The sequence below is a fragment of the Fistularia commersonii genome, chromosome 34 (genome assembly GCF_037954325.1).
Source record: "Fistularia commersonii isolate RoL2024-O1a breed Wild chromosome 34, RoL_Fcom_v1.0, whole genome shotgun sequence".
Lineage (NCBI taxonomy): Eukaryota > Metazoa > Chordata > Actinopteri > Syngnathiformes > Fistulariidae > Fistularia > Fistularia commersonii.
Window position 1 is genome coordinate 8867170 of NC_141317.1, and position 22917 is coordinate 8890086.

A 22917-nucleotide genomic window follows, 5' to 3' on the forward strand; every position below is an offset into this window, starting at 1 on the left:
CACGCTGAGGAACCAGAGGAAAGAAATAGTGATATCGTCTTTAAAAACAAAGCTGACCGGACATTCGTGTGCGTGCCTGTACTTTGTATATTTCAAGTACATCTGTTATTTCTGCAGAGAATCTTGGTAAACACGCTGCATTTTAGTCTAGAGGATAGACGGGGATAGGGATTTTCAATCTATAGTGCATTTAGAAACTCCTTATTTTTTTCCCTTTTTGTTTAATTTAATATGGATGCTACATTTTTATAATCCCTCATGATTTTAAAGTAGAAATACGATACCAAAAAATGTAAATACAAGGTCTCAGAAAATTTGGATATTGTGATAAAGTTCTTTATCTTCTGTAATGCAATTACAAAAACAAAAATTATTTTTTCATGATATTATAATATTTTGAGATAGGATTTTTGAGTTTTCTTAAGATGTAAGCCATAATCAGCAATATTAGAATAATAAAAGGCTTGTAATATTTCTGTAGTAATGAATCCAGAATGTATGACTTTTTTTTTTTTTTTTTTGTAAGTGCATTACAGAAGATAAAGAACTTTATCACAATATTCTACTTTTCTGAGACAATCCTGTATTTAAATTGCAATTTAATATCATCCCGCGCATGAAAATTGAATAAGAAATGTGGCCTGCAGGCCGAAATAATTGCCCACCGCTGATCCAGAACATCCGTGTAAATTCACTTTCCTACTTTTTGGTGTTTTTACCGTTGCAAGTGGAGTTTGTAGAGCGACGGAAGGCTTTTATTCTCTAAATAACATGTGAAATTTGCAGCTGTGTTAATATTCATAGCTGACGTCCTGCTCTGAGCGTGATGTCACTCATTAGCTATTTTAACGAAAGGGCCGGAATCGACGCCGCGCATTTCTGCGACGAAACAGCGACAGGCGGGTGGGCGCGATTCCGAGAGGTGTAAATTCAGCGCGCCGGACGGTGGTCGTAAACCCGCCGCTTATCTTTATCACCCGGTAGTCGCCCTGACGGTTCGCTGCACCGTAAACTTTACCGTAAGGAGATTACGGAAGCAAGGTCGACGCCGAGTCGTTTCCGGCGGTTTTCTCCCCTCGCGGAGTCACGTGCGAGGACACGGATGTCGCGGTCGGGCCTCAGTGAGTCACTTTGGCGACGGTCTAGAGCCAAGAGATTTGCTGCTTCGATGCCCTCGTCCAGATTATTATGTTTCTGCAAAACACGCGGAAATTCTCCATGCGGGGAAACGGACGATTAGCACCGCAAACCCTATCTAAAATAAGCTGTTTGGGAATTCACAGACGTGTTAAAATGTGTTTTTTATGTCTGTGTAATTTGCGCTAAGCGGTGAAAATGTTCAACAATGGCGGACGCAAATCATGACAAATGCTTAAAATAGACGCCGGGTAAATAGATTTTATTAAATGTTATGAGTGTCAAAGTTTAGGTTTATCCAAATAGTGTCTCAGGAATTCATGAGTTGGGGTCACTCCGGCCACCGCGGAGGCTCGGGGGGGCGACGGAGACAAGTTATTTTATCTTAAGACAGGCCGGCTTGACTTGTAAACAAAGTCTCCATGGAAATAAAATAATATAAATGTGAGTTTCTCCAGCGCGTTGCATAAATATCTACTTCAAATAGGCCATGTGGACATGAAACCCAAATAAACCCCACTTTCCCACCCATAACCGAACCTACTCGCGGTTGCTCGGCAACAACCGTGAAGCATTTGCAAAAGAAGCTCGCTCGGGTAATAACTTATTGCGTTGTTTATTCTCGTCTTTTGCACCGTGTGAGCCCTCGGGAGGCCGGGCGGGAGGCCAGGGGTTTTCAGTCGGACTGAGGAGCGTTTCTGCTCCGGTGTTCCTGTTGTCGGGATCCGAGTTCGCCCACTGCGTTTCTGAACTTTAGGGCTCCATTAAGGTGACGCACATCTTTGTCTTCACCTCCAAACACTCTTTCCAATGAGTGACGGAGCCCGCGGGGGCACCAATAAGGCGCCGAGGAACGCGCACACACACTTTTAAATCACCGCCGGTGTGAGCCGACGTCAGGCGACGACGTTCAAGAACTTTTCCCATGCGTTCGAGGAGCTTCGTGAAGAAATTATTCGCGCAGCCGACCATGAAGACGCGGTTTCCGGGGAGAGCGACCGCCTCCGACGGCCAACTGAACACAACCGCGTCAATGGAAAGCTGACTTATGGCGCCATCTTTGGGTGTTTTATTGCATTTTATCGGTCACGCCTGCTTTCCTGGAATATTAATCGCTGCCGATTTCACCGCAGGCCTTTTGAAATTCATTTTATTAACTGAAGACGACAATTTGTGTGGCTTTGATATTGGATATTTAATTGCAAAAGAAAAAAACAACCAAGGGCGTCTACTCAAACAAAAGCAGCACGACAGAAGGGAAGTGTTTTGCAAGATGACCATTTTTCTTTTTTTTTTTTTTTCTTCTTGAACAGTAAAAGTTATACTCACGCGCTTCTGTGAAAAATAAAAAGGGACACCAGATGTCTCGAGCCACCATAAACAAATAAATTCAAAACAATTAAAAAAAAACTTGTAAAACCATGTAAAAAAAAAAACAAGAAAACCATGTAATTGCTTTTTTTTTTTTTTTTTTTCTAAATAAAATAATTCTTTGAATTGAGGGCTCAGTGGAGACCAGGTTCTGGGGGCCGCACTCCATTTCAAATGAACAAAATAACCATCTAAGCTCAATTCTAATGAGAAAAAAAACACCGAAAGTAAAGTTACGCCCGAGCGCCGCGTAGCGCACGGCGTGTCAAAGCATCCTGCAGGAAACAGATGGCCGGTAATTCTTAGGAAATACGTCTCTGCAAACACAAAATGTTGAAAATATATACTCTGCTGAGTGCCCTTTCGGTAAAACAAATGTAGAAACATTGACGAAAGCGTTGTGTTTCCCGTTATCTCGTCGGCAGGCAGAGCTACGAACCCCGACCCGCCGCCATCTCAGCAGTCGATGTTGATGCTGGAGAGCAGCTCCTCCAACGCCGCCAGCTTCTGGTCGGCCTCCTGGATGGCGCTGTACGTCTGCACGTTGCTGGCGATATGGTAGCGGATTTCATCCACCAGGGGAACGGAGTCGGTCTCGTGCCGCTCCTCCAGCGACTCGGCGTCTTCTTTGATGACCTCGGCGAACTCGTCCTGCTCCACCAGCTGCGACGGGCAGAAGCGAGAAGACACGCAGAGGAGAAGGATGTCTGCACGCCGTTCTCAGGTAAGAGCCTGCAATCGCCCGGTGTTGTTCCTTTTTTTTTTTTTATTTAGGTCAGATTGGGAGTCTGCGCTGCGATGTAACTGAGTAGCGGCTTCAAGTCGCAGATAGAAGATATCCTGCTGATGTCATTGGTTCCTGGAGCGCAACCATGCGGCACCGCCGCCGCCGCCGCCGCCGGCGTGAAACCGAACCACCGGAGGTCAGCAGAGGCACGACATTCAGGTTGCGTCACGTGTTCCACGCGCTGACTTCTGTTTGTGACGAGCAGGATCTCGCTTCCGCCGACCCTGTTCGTGTGCCCTCGCAATTTAACATTATTTATTGGCGGTGTCGAAGTGACATAACGCCCGGGCAGATACCGTTTCTCTGCATGACGCGCGACCGAGAGCGTCGACGGTTGGGTCTCTATATCCGGCCCTGCCATCGACCGGGGACCGGTAAATAATTGATAAATCAACGATTTCTTTTTATAGAAGGCATATTCTGGGGCAAACCCATCTCCTCTTTACTCATAAAGTCTTAAATGGCACTAAAAGTAGGAGTAGTTCTTTTCTTCGCAAACATCGAGTTCAAATAACACCGATCTTGTTACCCTTTTTTATTTAGATTTGAGTTTACAGTTTGACATTACAAGCGCTGCAAGAAGTTTGGAAAAACATATTTCCCTGAAAATTGTTATTGTGAGAGCAAAAGCTGTTTGCACGGAGCCAAAATAATGACCTCATTAGATGTATTTTTACTTTTAAAACTATCCAAATATTTACACTACTTGACCGGCAACCGAACTATAATGAGTGTGTGTGTACGTTTGTGTATGACTTTGTTAAAAAAAAAAACTCACTAACCCAAGCTTACTGTTACTACCTCAGTGGTGGAACAAACTTCCGGAAGCAACAAGACTAGCATCGTCTATCTCAACCTTCAAGAAACAGGTAAAAACTTTTCTATTTCAGGACTTTTTACTGCGCTGATGCCCCAGATCAGGTTAGGCAGCAAGTTAGGCTATGCAGTGTGTGTGTGTGTGTGTACGTTGTGCATGTCTTTGTCAAAAAACAAACAAAAAAAAAAAAAAAAAAACTCACTAACCCAAGCTTACTGTTCTATATATTTCCTGTGCATCGTGTATTTGCAAGTGTATTTGCAGTCCCTATGTCCTCTATTGTAAGTCGCTTTGGATAAAAGCGTCTGCCAAATGCAATATAATGTAATGTAACGTAATGAGACGTTTGCGCTACATGAGACGTGCCTTCCGCTTTTATTTCGTTTTGCCTGGATTTCTTTGCCGGGGGTTAAAGAAACTGACCTCAAACGGGACGACACTCACCCAGTGGATGATCTTGGCCATGTACTCGGTGCAGTGATCCTCCAGCCGGGACAGGCGGAAAAGCTTGGCCATCTTCCACATGTACAGGACGTTGTCCTTACATATCGTCTTGGCCAGCGTTTTCCCGCACAAGCGTTTGAGTCCCGGCAGCAGATAAATATCGGCCACGCACAGGACGTCGAACACGTTCTCCACCGTCAGCTGGACACGGAGAAAGACGAGACGGCTTTCAAAACGACGACGGATAAACATCCGACGATAGTATTTCATCGAACATCCCGACGGACCTCCGTGTCGTTACTGTAGATGTAATACATGACGGTGATGAAGATCTCGTGGGAAATGTTGTGCAGGGTGATCACCGGGGTGCTGGGCTGCGACTGGAGCTGCTCCCCCTCGCTGAAATGGTCCTCCAGCAAGGCCTTGAAGTAATCGCTGCGTCCGCAGAAAAACGCCTGGACGCAAAAAACGCGCAAAACGGTGAGACCTTCGGCGAGGGGCGGGACGGCGTCGATCCGGCGAGGAGACGTCACCTTATGGCACAGGAAATTGTAACCGTCCACCCTGAAGCAGACATCGGGATAGGTGGGTAAGAGATCCACTCTGTTGAAGGGAAGTTCTCCAAATCCGACCTGGGGAGAACAAGACAGAGAGGAGAAGACGGCGGGTGAGCGGCAGAAGCCGGACGGGTTTTTAAACGAATTGGTGTTTTCCGTACTCTTAGCTGGGTGGGCAGCGCGCAGTCCGCCAGCTGGGCCAAATCTGCTTGCAACTGACAGCTGTGCGGCTCCAGGCTGATAACTTTCACGCAGGTTCCGGGTTTGTTGGATACTTCGGAAAAAAAACAGGAAACGCGCGGAAGAAATGTTTGGCGGCGGGGAAAAAAAACCCTCGCCGTGATTCTGAGCCGGCTCCTCACCGAACTCGTACACCTGTTTGCATCGACTCTCCAGCTCCTCGATGAGAGCGACCAGCTTGCACTGCTTGGCGAGGCGTTTGCAGTCTTCCACCAGGCTCACGTCCACGTCCATACGTCCTGCGGCGGAAGAGCGGAGAGAAATCAACGCGTCTCTCGGACAGATGCGGCCGGCGCGAGCCGTCGTTTTCGGTTTATCCGAAGAGAAAAGCTTTATCTGACGGCGAGGTCACGCAGTTCAACTGCTCTCTGCTCACAAATACTCTCCTTACGTCAGAATCTGGAAACGTTACGGACTTTCTTGCCAGCCGAGTTTCACCAAAGAGTGAATGTGTTTCGGGTTTTACCTTTTATTTGCAAAATAAGTCTGGTGAAGACATTTTCTAACTTTTGCACATTTGTTTGCAGTCCTTTTTAATTTTTACAATCTCTTTCAGTTTCTTCCTCTGGTTCCTCACCTTCATCTCGTCAATATTGCATTTCACTGTGCGATATTCAGAACTGTGCAATATTTCATTTCATAACAGCTACACTACAATTTTTCCTTTTATCATACTATTGTGCACTCCTTACCTCACTTGTTACTAAGACACTTTATAGTTTCACTGAGACACTTTATAGTTTATAGTAAATTTTTATTTCTAATTCTGCCTTTTTCTTTTTATTATTTATTACTGTTATTTTTTCTGTAACTCTGGCACAACAATTTCCTTCGGGATTAATAAAGTTGTTCTTATCTTATCTTATCTTATCTTATCTTATAAACCGTTTTTAGAGCAAAACAGGAACAAGTGATACATGAAAAACATGACTAAATAAAAAAATGAAAGGTCAAATTTCTTTATAATTTCGGAAAAATCGAAAAAGGGGAAACGAGAGTCCAGATTCTTTTGACAAAATACGAGAGGTGAAATTGAGATGGATAATTCCGAACATGATGTTTTCTTAAATACACATACCGGTATAGAAATATTGTAGGATGGCACCGAAGGCTGCAGGATTAATCTAAAATGAAAAGAAAAAAAAATGTATCGGTATATTTCATACGATTCAGAATACAAGAAATAATTATGAGAAAATAAAAACACTCGATTGCAATTGATTCATATCCACCCACCAGAGGGTGTTTGAGATTGATCAGGCTTTTCCCTTTCCATTTAGTCTCGAACATCTCGGTGAAGTACTCGGAGTGGGCGCTGAGCACACACCGGTGGGCCGTGAACGTCTGTCCGTGGACCAGGAACTTGACGTCGCTGTGCTGGCCCTGCTCCAGTAACCTGACAGAAAATGAAGATCTGGGCTCAGACGTCTCCGCCGAATCATTTTTTTAGAAACACTTAAAACTGATGATTCAGCGGCGGAGTCACAGGGAGGGAGGGAGGAGAAATGTCTTTAACTCCACAACAAAACACACCGGCGTTAAGCTAAAAAGTGACTTGTGGTGTTGGATGATGAAGGCACGACAGGGCAGCGCAACCAGAAGGTCCCTGGTTGGATGAACTCTCCACGTGTCGGCCTTGCAGCGTCCAAAAAAACATGAAGGAGGAACATTGGAGATCCTAAATTGCATAGATGAGGAAGTGATCGGTCGTCTTCTTCTTTTCCTTTGGGCTTTTCCCTTCACGAGTCGCCAAAGCGAACTCTCCATCTAACACTATTCTCTGGATCCTCCTCTCTCACACCAACGACGTCCATCAATCTTCTCGTTGGTCTTCCTTCCAGCATCTGTCAACCGATATCTTCCCTCTCCCTCCTCTGTCCATGACCCAACCTTCTCTCCAAAACATCTACAAGTATGTCGTCCCTCCGATGGACTCGTTCCTGATCCTCTCCATCCTGGTCGCTCCCAAAGAGAACCTCAACATCTTCACCTCTGTGACCTCCAGCTCTGCCTCCTGTCTTTTTGTCATTGTCAGTGTTTGTAGATCATCTCACCAACGTCTCCTCCACCTTTCCTTTCATTCTGGCTGATAGTCTTCCATCTCTTCGTACCCCTGATGCTTTTCTCCACCCGTTCCAACCTGCTTGAACCCGTTTCTTCACGTCGTCTCCAGGATAACAAGTATCTCTTTCAAGTATTTCAAAATCTCCGCTCCCTGTAGCCTCACCGTTCCACCCGAGACCAATCTTCATTCCTCCACTCCTTCCCTGCTCTCACTACAGATCACAATGTCGTCCGCAAACAACCGCACTTTTGTTGTTATTCCTTCTCCGCGCTCTCCTGCGCTCCGGACTGTTGACCCAAACTACTTGAAATCCTCCACCTTCTTGATCTCCACTGCCTGTAGCCTCACCGTTCCACCCGGGTTCCTCTCATTCACACACACACACACATACACTCCATCCGCCTCTCGCCTAATGACATTCGGGATCGACTCCGGCCCCCGTGAGTGTGTGTCGAGAAGTATAAATGAATGACCGAATGAAGGAAATGACACAGGAAATCTTGCTAGCTCGTGCCATAACCAGTTAACCAGTTACTGCGCTACTTTGCATATTATTTCTTCCTGTATACAGTGGACCCTCGCTACTTTGCGGATTTTTTTTTCATAATTCGGTTCTCGTGATTGATCGTTCCCCAGCGTTTTTTGTTTTTTTTTCAGTATTTTAATTTTTTTCGTGATGAAATAGCCATATTTCAGCCTACGAAGAAAAAAAAATGTAAAAATATAGTAAATATAGAGGAAGAAATCAAAGAGACTGGTCTCACATTGGAACGACTTGCAGCTATGACAGACGACGCTAAAGTCCTGCAAAATATGTCGCAAGATTGGGACGACGATATGATTCGGTCGACTGGGTTTATAAAACCAGTTTCAACCAGAAAAAAAAAAAAATAGGCAGCAACTGCCTGTAACGCAGAAGATCCACAAGAATTCGAAGATACTGTACCAACTGACGAACCGGCAAACTCATCATCATTCAAGCAAAGTATTTTCAATGGTGAGTACCCAATAAAATGATTTATTAAAAATATCAAATTTGATTTCTCTCCATAAATAATTTCTATTTACTTTAGATTGAATATGATTTTTAATTTACTCATTTACTGTACATTTTGTAGCCTATTTCAATGTTTATTGTACGTTACAATCATCCAAAAGTGTCTCGTGTAAGAGTGTGGGAAGCGAAATACAGTGGATGGTGGGTTGATAATAGTTTACGGGTAAAGGTCGGTAAAGGGTTGAGTGAGGGTTTGTCGAAGGTTAGTATTTCTGTTAATCCCATAAAAACGATCACCTCTCTACTTTGCGGGGGGGTCTTGGAACGTAACTCCCGCGAAAAGTGAGGGTCCACTGTATTGGTAAATATGGAGAGACTTTTTTTTTTATTTTTTATTTCTTTAAGATTACACTTTTACACTTTGGGGTTTATTTATTGTATCTATTTTTTACATATATTTTTGTTTGTCTTTTCGTTGTATGTCTTGCTGCGGCTGCAAAACAATTTCCAAAGCATGGGATCGTTATTATTATTTTTATTTATATTTATATTTATATTGTATGTTAGCTATCTTGTCACTATCTTGTCCTTGTATATCTTGCTGCCGCTGCAACACAATTTCCCAAGAATGAGATCATTATTATTATTATTATTTATATTGTTTTTTTTTTTAGCTAGCTTGTCTCCGTCTTACCCTTGTAAGTCTTGCGGCTGCGAAACAATATCCGAAGCACGGGATCATTCAAATACATCTCATCTCGTCTCAAAAGTATCACATATTTCAGTAAAGCCACCGAATGTCCGATGTTGAACCTTACATGTGCAGAAAGTAGTTGAAGTCATCGCGCTGCATGGCACGGACACTGACACACTTGTAGTCCTTGAGCAGGCGTCGGATGGAGTCGCTCAGGGATCCGTACACACACCGCTCACCGTCGAACGTGTTGGCCTCGCACTTGGCGCCTTGGAAGCCGAGACAAAAAGCCCGAGAAGGGAAAGCGGCGTTTTACGACAGCACGTTTCAGTGTTGCAGTTTGTGACTCGACGGCAGTGGATGGACACACATTCGACATGAGCGGCGGCTGGAGGCGGTGAGTCATGCTGGGGTTTCGCACTTCCACAGGGACATTTTAGGAGTTTTACCGGAGTCGTGACGCGCTCACGTCATCCCGAACCATAAGTAAAAGGCGGTAATCTGCGTTTCTAGTCTTGGTCTAACGGGACAATATCAAACAAGTGGGATATTATCGTCTTTCGGTCTTTACGGTGGCTTGACACCGTCAACAACCAGAAGATGAGCTCCAACAAAACCGGAAAGCTGGTAGATAAACAATCACCGGAGGGGTGTGGGAGGCGGAGACGGTATTTGTTGGGGGTCTGGTTGAACGGTGTGGACGGGACAGGAAGGTGGAGCATCTCACGGGGTTCAAGAAGTGGAAGACGGAGAGAAATAGCAGAAGCTCCGGTGAAAACATTGCATGGTTGGAAATAAATCTCGCTGTCGTTTTGGAAATAGGGACTCCCTAAAATTCACAGTCCGCGACTAAAAACTAAAAACCTTTAGTGTGAGATTATTTCCACGAGTGTTTTCAAAGTCTTCTGACGGCCGCGTAGGATGACAAACAAACTATTTTCCTGGGTGGAGAAGAACGCTGCTCGGGCTGCTTCTCCCTCACCGCCTGAAGCAGGTTCTTCAGACCAGTATCCTGCACTCGTTTGTTTCAAATTTCTGTAGAATTCTATATTTTCTATTTAGATATACCGCTCAAAAAAATAAAGGGAACACTTGAACAACACAATGTAACTCCAAGTCAATCCCACTTGTGTGAAATCATAGTGTCCACTCAGGAAGCAACACAGCTTCATTTTGACTTGTTTTAAGGACATTACATCAAAGTTGGATCAGCCTGGAGTTTGTTTTTACACTTTAATTTTGAGTGTGATTCCTAATCCAGACCTCCATGGGTTGATACATTTGATTTCCATTGATCATTTTTGTGTGATTTTGTTGTCAGCACATTCAACTGCGTAAAGAGCAAAGTATTTCATAAGAATATTTCATTCTTTTAGATCTAGGATGTGTTTTTTAAGTGTTCCCTTTATTTTTTTGAGCAGTGTATATACGTCTTACCCAGGGGTCGGCAACCCGCGGCTCTTATTTAAGTTTGTTTATTTTTAAAATGTAATTTTAAATTAGAAGATTATGGCAATCTTGTGGTATCTAAAAAGAACGTGTTCAAATATTTTTGTCGCTCTTAATAAGTGACTGCTTGCACCAGTAAAAGGATGACAGCACGCACAGAGAGGACTGCATTTTTGGTCATTTAAATAAAAATAAATAAGAAAGACTTAAATACACGTTGAGTATTTTTCTTAAAAGTAAACTTCAATCCCATGTTTTTTTTTTTTTGGTTCAAAATGTTTTGGCTGCATGCAGAAATGTCATTTCGTTTTCTCTGCAGTTGTGCATTGTTTTAGAAAAAATGCAACATATATTTTGTTTATACATAACATAAAGGCCAAAAAAAAGAATTATAGTACTAAAATTATACAATTATATAGAAAATGAATTTATTTTAGTTTCAAAAGGGTTGTGTGTCTCTCAGTATTTTCTTTACTGTGGGGAAACAACTCCAAATGGCTCCTTGAGTGGTAAAGATTACCGAACCCCGGTCAAACCTGTACATAATGTGTATATCTGTGATATTTGTGTCGATATTCTCCTTTTTATCTCATTCTGACTAACAGTGCTGGTTTCTCTGATTCTAATTTGAATGCAAAAGCATTATAATAAGGCTCACCACTCGCCAGCAGGTACTGGACCAACTCCTCGTGACCACACAGACAAGCGTAGTACCTTCAAAACAAAACAAAAAAGAGGTAATACCTTCAAACGGCTCTGTTACACAAACAACCTCCTTGTGTTATGTGTACTTACAAGGGAGTGCTGTCCCATTTATCTCTCACATTGAGGTCCACATCTCTTTGCTCAACAAGATACCTGGAGGATAAAAACGCGTTAAAGTCATATTCAGCGGATATTCACCTCTAATATTACCTTCTGTAAAACCTGGCTGATGGGGGTCAACAGGGCAAAATTTAAATGCAATAGGCCTGTGGGTGTCTGCTGGTGAGCAGTAAATCAGCTGATCTGCTGACAGCGACACTGCACACACACACACACACACACACACACACAACCACACACACAGTTCACCCTGGATCCCAGCACTCCAGGTAGATAACACTAAGCAATTTCATATGTATCATGCAATCTCGGTATCGAAAGAGGGAAGGCATCCATTATATTTCAAGAATAGTGAGTTGCAACAGAATGAAGATATTTGTGGAGTTACATGCAACCTGACCTACATTCTGCACCAGCAGTTTCCCCGCAACTAAAAGCTCAACCGCCTGCCCTGTTTACATCCCGTTTATGCGCAAAACGCCGCACTGCACAACGGACACGGGGGATGAAAATGTGCGAAAATTTAAAAAAAATCTACGACACGAATCGTGACGTTTGCGCACAGAAAAGGACGACAGAGGAAAAAAAAACAAGCCCGGCTGCAGGTTACCTGACTCTACAAATGTCACCCTTTCGGCAACTGCTAAATAAATCGGACACATCCATGATCCCCTCGGTGTTTTCGGTTCTCGGAAATGCATTGAGGCGGCCTGCCTGGCGGACAGGAGTGCGGGGAATTCGTGCGTTTTTTGCGGGGCTAGTGATCGGTTCGGGGTGTAGGAAGTGCGACGGTCGGCTCGGGTTGTTGACAAGCTGCTCGGGGGGCCTCCGTGTTTTGGTAAGAGCGACACCAGGTCATGTGACCAAAGTGTTGCGTTCAGGTTCCACAAAAAGTGTGGGTGATTTGAAAACTCCTCCGAGCGACCGCTGCTTCCAAGCGCATTACAGCGTGGACCTAACGAATTTGATCTTATCATACCTCGTGTAACCAGTAAAATTAAATTATACTCGGAATTGTTAAGTATTTATTATTTTTATCCATTCTTAATTCGAATCCTGCAAATGTGAGGCTGTAGATATAAATATTTACCCCGTGTTTAAAATTGTCGACCCTTTTTGGAAGTACTTGAACTCCCCATTTGCTGTGTGTGGAGCAGAGGTGTCAGATTGGAGATCCAGAAGGTGGAGGATTGGAAGAATTTAGGGTTTAACAGTGCAGAGCAATGGAGAGTGTGGGAAAGAGGTGAAGAAAGGAATTATAGCAGGCTGGAACGGGTGGAGAAAAGTGTTAGGAGGGAAAAAGAAAGCAGGCCAGAATGAAAGGAAAGGTGTAGAAGACGGAGGCGACAACAGCATGTTCTCTGGTTTGGAGAAAATGTGGAGAAGTCAGGAGGCAGAGCTGCAGGTAGAGAAGAGTAGAGATACTTTATTGATCACGAAGGAAATGAAGGTGTGGGGCAGCATGCATATAATACACATTGCGCAGATCAAACTTATTGCACACATCTGGATACATACAAACAGTCACTTAGCAAAAAAAATAATAATAATAGAAATAATCCAACAAGGTAGGCAAAGCGTTCTGATAAGGTGCCTTGCATTAATCCAAGTAGAATAAAATAAGATTGTTCAGTCCTTTCATGCAGTAGTTATCCAGGTTCTTTTTGGGAGCGATGAGGAAGGATAGGATCGGGAATGCGTCCATCGGAGGGACAGCTCATGTTAGATGTTTCGGTCAGAGCAGGTCAGAGAGGTCATGTACAGATGCCGGGGTTGGAGCTGGAGAAGATTTATGGACGCAGTGAAAAAGGACATGAAGTTAGTTTGTGTGAGAGAGGAGGATACAGAGAATAGGATTAGATGAAGGAGGTGGATTCGCTGAGGCGACCCCTAAGGGAAGAACCCAAAGGAAAAAAACTGAAGCAGAATTTTGAACTTACTGTTCTGGTCTGATCAAAGTAGTTACAATATTCAAATGTTTTTATTCTTTCGGAGCGTAAAAACCCCATTGTATTCGAGCGACTCCTTTTTTATTCTACATTGTGAACGTCTCCTCATCGTGTTTCAGTAAATCCAAAGGCTGCGTGTTTATGAAATCAGTATTTATTGACAGACAATCTGTTAACTCTGCAGAACAAATGACACGAAAACTTGGCCGCGGCGAGGATTGTCCAGGCAGATGGGATCATCTGGACAGAGATGCAAGACGCTGCTTCAGAAGGGAGATTTGAAGGTAAAGCTTTTCCTGCTCCAGCTCCAGGTTCTCCTTTTGCAGCTTCAACACGTCCTCCTTTAAACTCTCTGGGAATTAAAACACACGCAGACGAGAAAAAAGAAACTTTTCTATCAAGTCACGATGATGCTTTCCATGTGAAAGCAAAGGCCGCGTCCTTGAAACGCACCTCCAATGGTTTCATTCCTTACCTCTGACAGCTTTGTGGCCCGATACGGGACGTGCATCAGCGATATCACGTCTTTGGCACGTCTCTGTCATCCAAAAAGGGGTGCAGCTTTGCAATTCCACCTCAACAGGGTAGCGGTCGCTCACCTGCGAGGCCTGTGGGTGGATGCGCACGAAACAAAACATCAGAAATAATGCAAAAAATATTGAGGTGCAGTTATTCACACACTCAAAACCTTTGAATAAATATATTAAACAATATTAACTGCTTTGATTTCCTTCCTAAACAAAGATTAAACATGTAATATATGTGGGCCTTTAAAAGTTCATAGGTGAAAAAGAAGTCCAGAAAGTTACCATTTCCTCTGTTATGGAAAATTCCTCCTTGAAATTAAATGGTTTGGCCGAGTTTGGTACGACGGCCCTCAGCATGTCACGCCCGTACACAATAATCCTGTAAGGAAGATATTTAAAATGTATTTAAAAGTGATGACAGATGTTTTTTGTTTTTTTTTTTATTATAAAAATATAAAAAGGTTTATCTATCAAAAATCTTGCTCATAGGTTTCAAACTCTGGCCCGCGGGCCAAATTTGGTCTGCAGTGTTTTTATATTTGGCCCGCAAAGTCATTAGCCATTACCCATTAGCCATCTGTTAGCGCTAGCCCCCTGGTATTTCAGCCTGCAGCGCATGTTCTGCTAAAACTTCGAATCCCAGCACGCTCGACAGGTTTTTTGGTACAAAAAACGCAACAGGACCCATAAACGGCCTCTCCTCTGCTGACAGTAGTCATAGCAACCTTATGCTAATACTGGCGGCGTGCTACCCCTCCGAAAAAGAAAGGCAGAAGATCAGAGTAGATCAGTGTTTAGCAAACGATAAAGCTATAATTGACATTTTCTTTATGCACTTTTTCTTGCTGGTTTCGAGTTCATGGAAGGATATTATTATTAATTCATTATTAGTTATATTTTTTAATTTATTATGAGCCTGTGGAAAGAGGTTATTGTTGAAATTTAATTCAGAAGGCTGCAAATAAAAAGACCATTTTTATTTAAAAAATGATGTGTTTTTTTTATTGAAATTTTTATTTTGCATGTATACAATATTAAGTTATATATTGTATAGCATTAAGCTTTGCTTGTTCCAGATTCAGTTGTTTAAACAAAACTAATTTGGGTCCATATGAAAAGGTTCGTTGTTATATCTGGAGGAAGATTTTTTCGATAAAGATCAATGTTGATCCGCGACTTTGTCCCAGTTTTGTATTTTGGCCCACGGTGTTTTTGAGTTCAAAAACCCTAATCGAGCTGCTTCACCGAAAATCAAAGTTGTAAATAGTCGATATCTAGAAATATCAGATTCAGAATCTCTTTGTTTAATTTGTCATGTTATGGCAGCAGGGAATTGAGAGAATAAGTTTAGAAGAAACGTTAACTTAGGAAATTTTATACAGTTTCCTAATATAAAGCGGTGTAAGTCAACCCCAAAGAAACAATCTGAAGAATCAATGGCATTATTATGTGTCTGCAGTTGTTTTTTTTTTTTTTTTTGGTTACTTTCTTTCTTTTAGATCTAATTATTATCTTTTTTTTTTTTTTTTTTTTTTTTTTTTTTGTTAAGCGAGGCTAAACTAAAGTGTTTACCGTGGAAAAACACCCTCAGACATTCATACCCAGACGTCTGTGCAGACGAGGTGGCGGCAGATAAAAGTGTTTGTGTTTGGGCTCTTTTACAATCCCGCCTGCGTGCCTCGCCGTCGGCACGATTCTGCTCAGTTATGGGACGGTTTGTTTACACGATGGCGTTGCTACATGCCTGTCGTAGGTGTGTGCGTCGGTTGTCGTGACGGTGGTGTCCGGCCCGTCGCCGATCAGCCAGTGGAAATTCTTGTCACCGCGAATACGAACCTCCGCCATTCCTCTTTGTGTGACGTGCGCGCCGTCTGCTTTGAGGTCCCCGAGGATCATTACATTCTGAAGAAATGGTTTAAATGGTTTCTAATTTCACTGCCAAAAAAAATCCAATCATTTATTATAATATGAACTGACAATTTTATACCAAAAAAAAATTCAAATTCATTGTAGAGGCGAATTGAGGTAATCGTGCTACACGGCGATTAACGGGAAATTAAATCCCTCACTCATTCAGAATTATGTGGGATTTGGTGACAAAAAAAACAACATGGCTCACGTCAGTTTTCCATTTGTCTGTAACTGCCAGGAAGACGTCATACAGCTCATCCAGCTCCCGCTCCGTGTCCCAGGGCGAAGCGCACACCGGAATCAGCACCAAGGCTCTCAGGACTGAAAAAGGACAGAAGATGAAGCGAGAGGATGTCGTTACAGGTAAACTCGACAACATAATAAATCAGACCCATTTCAAAGTCCAAATGTGTCCCTTTGTATGGCGGCTTGTTATGTAAATGGAAGAGATGATATTCAGAAAGAAGGTCTAAAATGAGATGAGATGAGATGCACTTTAATAATTCCATACTTGGGAAATTGTTTTGCACCAGCAGCAAGACATACAAGGACAAGACAGTGACAAGCTAGCTAAAAATGAAAAAATAAAAAAATGAAATAAAATAAAATAAAATAAAATAATAATTATAGATAAAATAAAATAAAACAAAATAATAATTATAAATAAAATAAAATAGAATAAAATAATAATTATAAATAAAATAATAATTACAAATAAAATAAATAAACTCTGAAAAGTATAAAGTATAATCCATTAAAAACAAGGGTGTTGTTATGCTAACAGGGTTTGTTGATCGTTGGGGAAAAAGGAGCAACTTTTGGGGATTACCTACTTTGCCGCCACAAGAAGATTTTGACAAGAATCACCACGACCTGGATGACTGGGAATCTCCACAGACAATGATAAAATAATGTATTCCGTTCATGTTACACAAGTATGTCGCTTTTCTGTTCTTCGTTGGGGCCTCCAACGGTGTTTGGGTTTCTCATGTGGCCCTTTGTGATAATCGGTTGCCCACCCCTGTAATCAATAATGAGCTTAGTGTTGTGGACTAAACTCGATAGAGATCAATGTCATCATTTATCACCCCTGACTGATTGATTTATGACCAATGGACACTTCATTTACATATATGTCATATATGTTTTTATATTTGGTCATATATGTTTTTTCCGCAACATCATCTGAGTGTGGTAGTTCAAAGCTTGCATGTGGATCATACGTGTCCGAGGGGACCTATAGCACGAGCGTGGGTGTGTCGTGAGGCGTGGCGGGGAAGAAATGTCAGCGTTATGACGGCTTAGGCATTAGTGGATATAAACACTTGTACGCAATTCAATGCCAAAGCAGGAATCTCTTCAAGAAGAATTCCCCTGGATGACCGAGAACCTCCACAAATATCTACACTTTCCTTTAACAGAAGCAAGAAGTCTCCCCTCCAGGAGTTGAAGACCTTCCAGGTCAATGCGTTCACATCGACTATTAGAAAGAGGAGCAGCGTATTCAACTCCATCCTCAGAGAATACCACTTCTTCTAAATTCTCTCTGGGGAAAGTTGGCGCAGAGTCTGTAGAGCACACCTGAACGTTTTTTTTTTCGAATTTCATATGAACCCTAAACATATGAACCCTACAGAGCAGTAACTCGAGCTTGCTGTCACTGGATTTGCAGCCGAGGAGCCGCAAGAAGAATCACGAGGCCCCCTACCATGAGGCAGGAGAACTGCGTGCCTCACTTGGGGGCTCTTCGCAGCCGCTTTATGGTCACTCAGCACAAGAAGCTACAGTTGTTGACATAAAAACACTGTACATTGGAAATATAGTTATATAGCAAAAGTGTTTAAACATTTTAATAGTGACATACAGAGACAGTAATACGGTCCAAGTGCAGAGAATGCCAGCAGTCAGCCATCATTGCGCAATCTACATTGAGGCTCAACAGTCTGACGCCTCACTGCACGTCTCTTCTCAGTATTTGAACAGTAAATGGAGAAAATCCAGCGATTTTGAATAAAAACCCATCCCAAATGAAAAATACTTTTTGTGCAAAACCATCGTTGTACATTTTTTTCTTTCCAAGATTGGCTGGTGAGGCACGGCCTCTCCTGCCTCCCCTAACTGCTCGTCACTGCCTATGACCACATATGACCAGCCATATTGATTTATTGCTGTATTGATCCTTCGTCTAAGGAGGCCTAATTAGTTACTGTTGTGAATGCATTGCACATGGGTCAAAAACTCAAGTAGTCACAGGTCATAAATTGTGAGAATGATAGAAAGTGATTCCGCTTGTTGACATGCAAAGTCACATTAAATCTGCAGTGGACGACACAAAAAGAGGAGCTTTAGCGCCCGGGAAGATGATTAAAAGCAGACACTTGCCTGTATTGCACGGTTTAAAGAGCAGAATATAGGGGTCTCTTGCAAAGGCATCTGTGCTGCCAACTTGGTCGTCTCCGTATTGGTAGCAGTCAACCAGATCGACCAAATCGTCCCTTCAAGTCGGAAAAGGATACTTCGAGTGAATCTTCAAATATTTGACGATGGAGATCCCGACGTCATGGGAGTACGACTCAAATCTGTACCTGTAGAGGAACAGAAACTGCTCCACCGACGTGCCTCCCTTCAGCCGGCTGCTCAGCTGATGGGCGTAGTGATGCTTCGCGTTCACCCTGCGAGTCACCAACAGTTAAACCCCCGAGTCTGCAAATCTCTGGGACGATTCGGGGAAAAACCGCCAAGCCACCTGTTCAGCTCCTTCATGAGCAGATCCACAGCCATGCCGGTGATGTCCGCCATCTCCAGGATGACCAAGATGTCGTATCGAGATGCAATCTTTAGAAAAAAAAAAAAAAAAAGTTGAGGTGATTCTTCTAAGGAATGCACGTCGTTCAGGTTCGTCTCCATCGGCGCGTTGCAGACATCTGTTTCTACCTTGTAATTTTAATTTTTCGGCCTCAAAAAATGACACCCCTCCAGTTCATCTTGTTTCTTGTGCCCAACATTGAAAACCTCCTCGTGAGATTTTCAAGAATTCAAGATTTTACACAAGACACAGAGTACGACCAACTTTAGAGAAAGCAGCTCTCGGGTTCAGTGGAATCCAAAGTAGACGCAAACATTGAAAAGCAGGACGTCTCTGGGTTAGAGATATAAGCCTGAAGAAATATAATAATGAGCGCTCTGAGGTTAAAAGTGTTTTTCAATCTGTTTGTTTTTGCCTGAATTGTCGTAAACCTCCTTCTTGACGGCAACAGTTGCAGCAGACGGTGAGGTGATGTGACATGATCGCGACCTTCTGCGACCTCTGACGATCAAATACCGTCCCCGAAAGTCCCGAAAGTCACCGGTGAGATGTCTTTTACCTTAACCAGGACAGAGAGGACATCCGGACGAGAGATTTTTGTCATTCCAGACATCCGGATATTAAATGCAGCAATCTTCATATTTTTTTTTCTTATTTTTTCTTTCCTGCTTCTACCCGAGGCGTAAGCTGTCGTGGCAAAGCAGGAGAAACTGCACTGACTCGGATGAGAGGATTCGTGTTTGCTTAAGCAGAAACAACGATTGGACGTCTGAGAAACAAAGAGCAGAAAAGTGTGATTGTTCGACGACAAGAAGATGGACCAGTTCTTCGCCAAAGTGAATCATCGATAGTATTTCAAACATCGAGACACGGCTGCTCAGAAATACAACCCAACGGAGAATTCCACACCAAATCTATGAAACATAACTGCAAATACATAAAACAAATCACAGGGCAAATTGCAAATTGCAGAACGCGGTGACTGTTCTTCAGTTGAAGAGAACCTCGGCAGAGCTCAGGGATGTCCAGCCCTTCCAGGGCGCTGACAAGGAGAGAGACAGGAACAGCAGGTTTGCTTCAAGAGAACCGGCCTGTGACATCATTGCAACTGAAACTGCTTGGCTCTTCACCAAACATGAAGACATGTAGAGATACGAACATGCCAGGGAGAAATTTAATCCACACACACACATACACGGAATAGAGAGCATACGGAAGGAAGATGATTTTTACTATGATTATTAATAGTAGCACTGGTAGTAGTATCTCATTTTTTTAACCCTCCTATTATGTTAAGGGTCAATTTGACCCATTTCACCCATTGACCCAATGGGTCAAATTGACCCTTAACATAATATGAGGGTTAAATGGCATTATTCTCATTGAATTGTTGCGTATTATAGGGAGCTGTCCTGGTAATTATAGATGCTTTTTTTTTTTCATTATTATTCTGCAATGTTTTGCTGGTATCCAGGCAAAGTCTTCAGAATCAATTCATGATTCAGTTAATTTGGAGTAATATAATTTGTAAAAACAAAACATAACATAACATAACATAACATAACATAACATAACATAACATAACATAACATAACATAACATAACATAACAAACATAACTGGGACCATCTGCAGGTTTTTTTCTTTCTTCCCCTTGTGTATTGGGGTTTTCCTGCTCGCAGGAGTCTTGCAGCTTCCCCTCCTAGATCGTCCCCATACTTACACTAATACTCGTATTTTATTCCGGGTCTCTATTGCTGAGACACACCATGAAACATGCAGTAGACCCGAGGTTGTGTAGCAGGTCCAGATTCCTGCAAAACAACACAAACTATGCAAACCTCACTCAGGGGGCAGGTGGGAGAAACAACGGTATGCACGAGACTGGTTTGCCCACATTGGGAACCCGCGTAACTTCCCTATCACACCACACCTTGTCAAGTCTATAAAGGAGCACCAAAGGAGATAAGAGATGCACAGCAGAAGCGAGCCGGGAGTCGTCCACCTGTGACGTTTCCACGGAGAGCCACCATGAGCGCGTGGAGCACGAGGACGAGCCGTCGGGGATCGCAAATGACTTCAGGGGGATTCGGAAGTGTTTCTTTGGGATCGTACTCCATCCCCAAAATCAGCTCCGGGGTTCACAATGCCCCCATCGCGCCCGTGACCATCAACAGGAGCCTCCTCGCCCCGATGCAGATCGACATCGATCCCGACGTCCAAGCCGTTCGCACCCAGGAGAAAGAGCAGATCAAGGGGCTCAACAACCGCTTCGCTTCCTTCATCGATAAGGTAAATCTCATCATGACAACGGCGATGAGAGTTTCACGATAAAGGACCGTTTCCTTCTTCATTCTCAGGTTAGATTCCTGGAGCAGCAGAACAAAATGTTGGAAACCAAGTGGAAATTGCTGGAAGGTCAGACCACTGCGCCGTCTAACGTGGAGCCCATGCTGAAGGTGTATATCGCCAACCTGCAAAGACAGCTGGACGGTCTGAACAACGACAGGCTCAGGCTGAGCAGGGAGAGCGAGGCCGTGCACAAAAGTGTTACCGACTACAAGATAAAGTGAGAAAAATGAACGACGAAACCCTTAAAAGTAACCGACGCTTTGCAAAAGTTGATTCGCATCTTCTCCAGGTACGAGCGGGAGATCGATAAGAAGACCGAGGCTGAGACTGCATTCGTCGTGCTCAAAAAGGTACGCGCAATAGGACGGTGAATGTTGGTTTTTCATGTCAAGAAACAAACACGAGCATCTTTCTGCAGGACGTCGATGCAGGTTACATTTCCAAAGTGGATCTGGAGGACAGGGTGGCTGGTGTCGGCGAGGAATTAACCTTCCTAAAATCCGTGTACGATGCGGTACGTGTGAAGATTCGTCCCCGGTATGAAGATATAGATCCAAAGAAAACAGTCCGGGTTCGATCCTTTTGTAACTCGTTCCAACGTCGACTGGCTAGGAGCTCCGTGAGCTGCAGGAGAGCCTGAAGGAAACCTCCGTGGTGGTGGAGATGGACAACTCCAGAGGCCTGAACTTGGATCAGATCGTGGCCGAGGTGAAGGCTCAGTACGAGGACGTCGCCGCGCACGGTCGCAACGAAACGGAGAGGTGGCACAAAACCAAGGTGAGAAACCCAAAGTGCGTGTTTGTCAATTTTGTCAAGCTCCGCTCATCATCTTTTCCCCGCTTTTTGAAAAATCCGCAACGCCAGTTCGATCAGATCTCAGCCGAGGCCGACCAGTATGAAGGCGAGTTGCGCAACTCCAAGATGGAAATAGCAGATCTGAAGCGACTGATCGCCCGCCTGCAGAACGAAATCCAGGCCGCGAAGGGGCAGGTGAGCGAAGTGTATTGGAGTTGTTTTTATCATTCGGAACAAGTTTTGAGAAAGGCAACGAAACTCTTTCTTTGGCAAAATGCTAAAGACTCAGACGTCATCTCACGTTCAAAATTGGTAGCCAATAATACGTCCGTCCTTTTTTCAGCGTGCGGCCGTGGAGAGCCAGATCGCCGAGGCGGAGCGGCGCGGTGAGGCCGCCGCCCGCGACGCCCAGGAGCGCGTCAGGGATCTGGAGTCGGCCCTGCAGAGAGCCAAGCAGGATCTGGCTCGCCAGATCAGGGAATACCAGGAGCTCATGAACGTCAAGCTGGCCCTGGATATAGAGATCTCTACCTACAGGAAGCTGCTGGAAGGAGAGGAGGAAAGGTGAGTATCAGATCGGACTGACCTCCCTCTTGCCTCGCGGCGGAACGAGCGCTCATCGTTTCTTTTCGCCGCTTTCTCAAACGCAGACTCGGACGGGACTCAGTTGTCAGCATCCAAGCGGTGGCTGCAAAAGCCCCGCCGGGTAAGTTTCCGACGCCTCCAACCCCCCGCCCGGTAACAATCCGCAAGTCTCACGCTGTTCTTCGCCGGCAGCGATCGAGGTTGAAAATCCCCGGCGGTCGGCGGTTCTCATCAAGACGGTGGAGACCAAGAACATCTCGTACAGCTGAAGAAGAAACCTCCAAAGCACATTAACCACCTGTTTGGCATTCATCGTGTGAAACCCTAAAAATAAATCCAATAACTTTCCTGCCCTTTCCTCTGCTGCGCGTGATATTAAGCGCCAATGTGTCGGTGAAAGAAATATATTCACAACCTGTTCGCTGTTTGCCGATTTGACCGAAGGCAGCAGACGTGATCCAACACGTAGAGTCGACAGTCCAGAGCGCAGCGGGGAGAAGAAGTAAAGAAACGGGTTCAAGCAGGTTGGAATGGGTGGAGAAAAGTGAGATAGAAGAACATCAGCCAGAAGGGAAGGAAAGGTGGAGGAGACGATGGTGAGATGATCTAC

General features: G+C 43.8%; 3 protein-coding genes and 2 long non-coding RNA genes across 5 annotated transcripts; 3 read left to right on the forward strand and 2 right to left on the reverse strand.

Annotated features, from left to right (window-relative positions):
- Positions 1 to 2313: 2313 nt before the first annotated feature.
- On the reverse strand, positions 2314 to 12258 carry abtb1 (ankyrin repeat and BTB (POZ) domain containing 1). Its single transcript, XM_086141475.1, has 12 exons — positions 11994 to 12258; positions 11354 to 11416; positions 11217 to 11272; positions 9234 to 9378; positions 6590 to 6749; positions 6432 to 6477; positions 5476 to 5592; positions 5275 to 5387; positions 5090 to 5188; positions 4844 to 5011; positions 4557 to 4757; positions 2314 to 3171 (listed from the first exon to the last, which is right to left on the reverse strand). Exons 1-12 carry the CDS (start codon positions 12047 to 12049, stop codon positions 2965 to 2967), a joined length of 1431 nt encoding a protein of 476 aa, XP_085997601.1. The 5' UTR covers positions 12050 to 12258; the 3' UTR covers positions 2314 to 2964.
- Positions 3309 to 6027, forward strand: LOC147214499 (uncharacterized). Its single transcript, XR_015104358.1, has 3 exons — positions 3309 to 3431; positions 4102 to 4164; positions 5910 to 6027. It is a non-coding gene; the product is annotated as an uncharacterized LOC147214499 (long non-coding RNA).
- A 422-nt stretch (positions 12259 to 12680) lies between the features above and the next one.
- Positions 12681 to 16243, forward strand: LOC147214500 (uncharacterized). The gene is made up of 3 exons (XR_015104335.1): positions 12681 to 12788; positions 13517 to 13616; positions 16009 to 16243. It is a non-coding gene; the product is annotated as an uncharacterized LOC147214500 (long non-coding RNA).
- On the reverse strand, positions 13025 to 19690 carry LOC147214501 (deoxyribonuclease-1-like). The gene is made up of 9 exons (XM_086141149.1): positions 19136 to 19690; positions 18517 to 18605; positions 18356 to 18442; positions 18153 to 18265; positions 15979 to 16091; positions 15604 to 15761; positions 14142 to 14238; positions 13808 to 13940; positions 13025 to 13684 (listed from the first exon to the last, which is right to left on the reverse strand). The coding sequence occupies exons 1-9, from the start codon at positions 19214 to 19216 to the stop codon at positions 13569 to 13571; spliced, it is 987 nt and encodes a 328-aa protein (XP_085997275.1). The 5' UTR covers positions 19217 to 19690; the 3' UTR covers positions 13025 to 13568.
- Positions 19691 to 20503: 813 nt separating this feature from the next.
- On the forward strand, positions 20504 to 22660 carry LOC147214502 (keratin, type II cytoskeletal 8-like). Its single transcript, XM_086141141.1, has 9 exons — positions 20504 to 20867; positions 20936 to 21144; positions 21217 to 21277; positions 21346 to 21441; positions 21540 to 21704; positions 21792 to 21917; positions 22066 to 22286; positions 22373 to 22428; positions 22500 to 22660. The coding sequence occupies exons 1-9, from the start codon at positions 20607 to 20609 to the stop codon at positions 22574 to 22576; spliced, it is 1272 nt and encodes a 423-aa protein (XP_085997267.1). The 5' UTR covers positions 20504 to 20606; the 3' UTR covers positions 22577 to 22660.
- Positions 22661 to 22917: the final 257 nt, after the last annotated feature.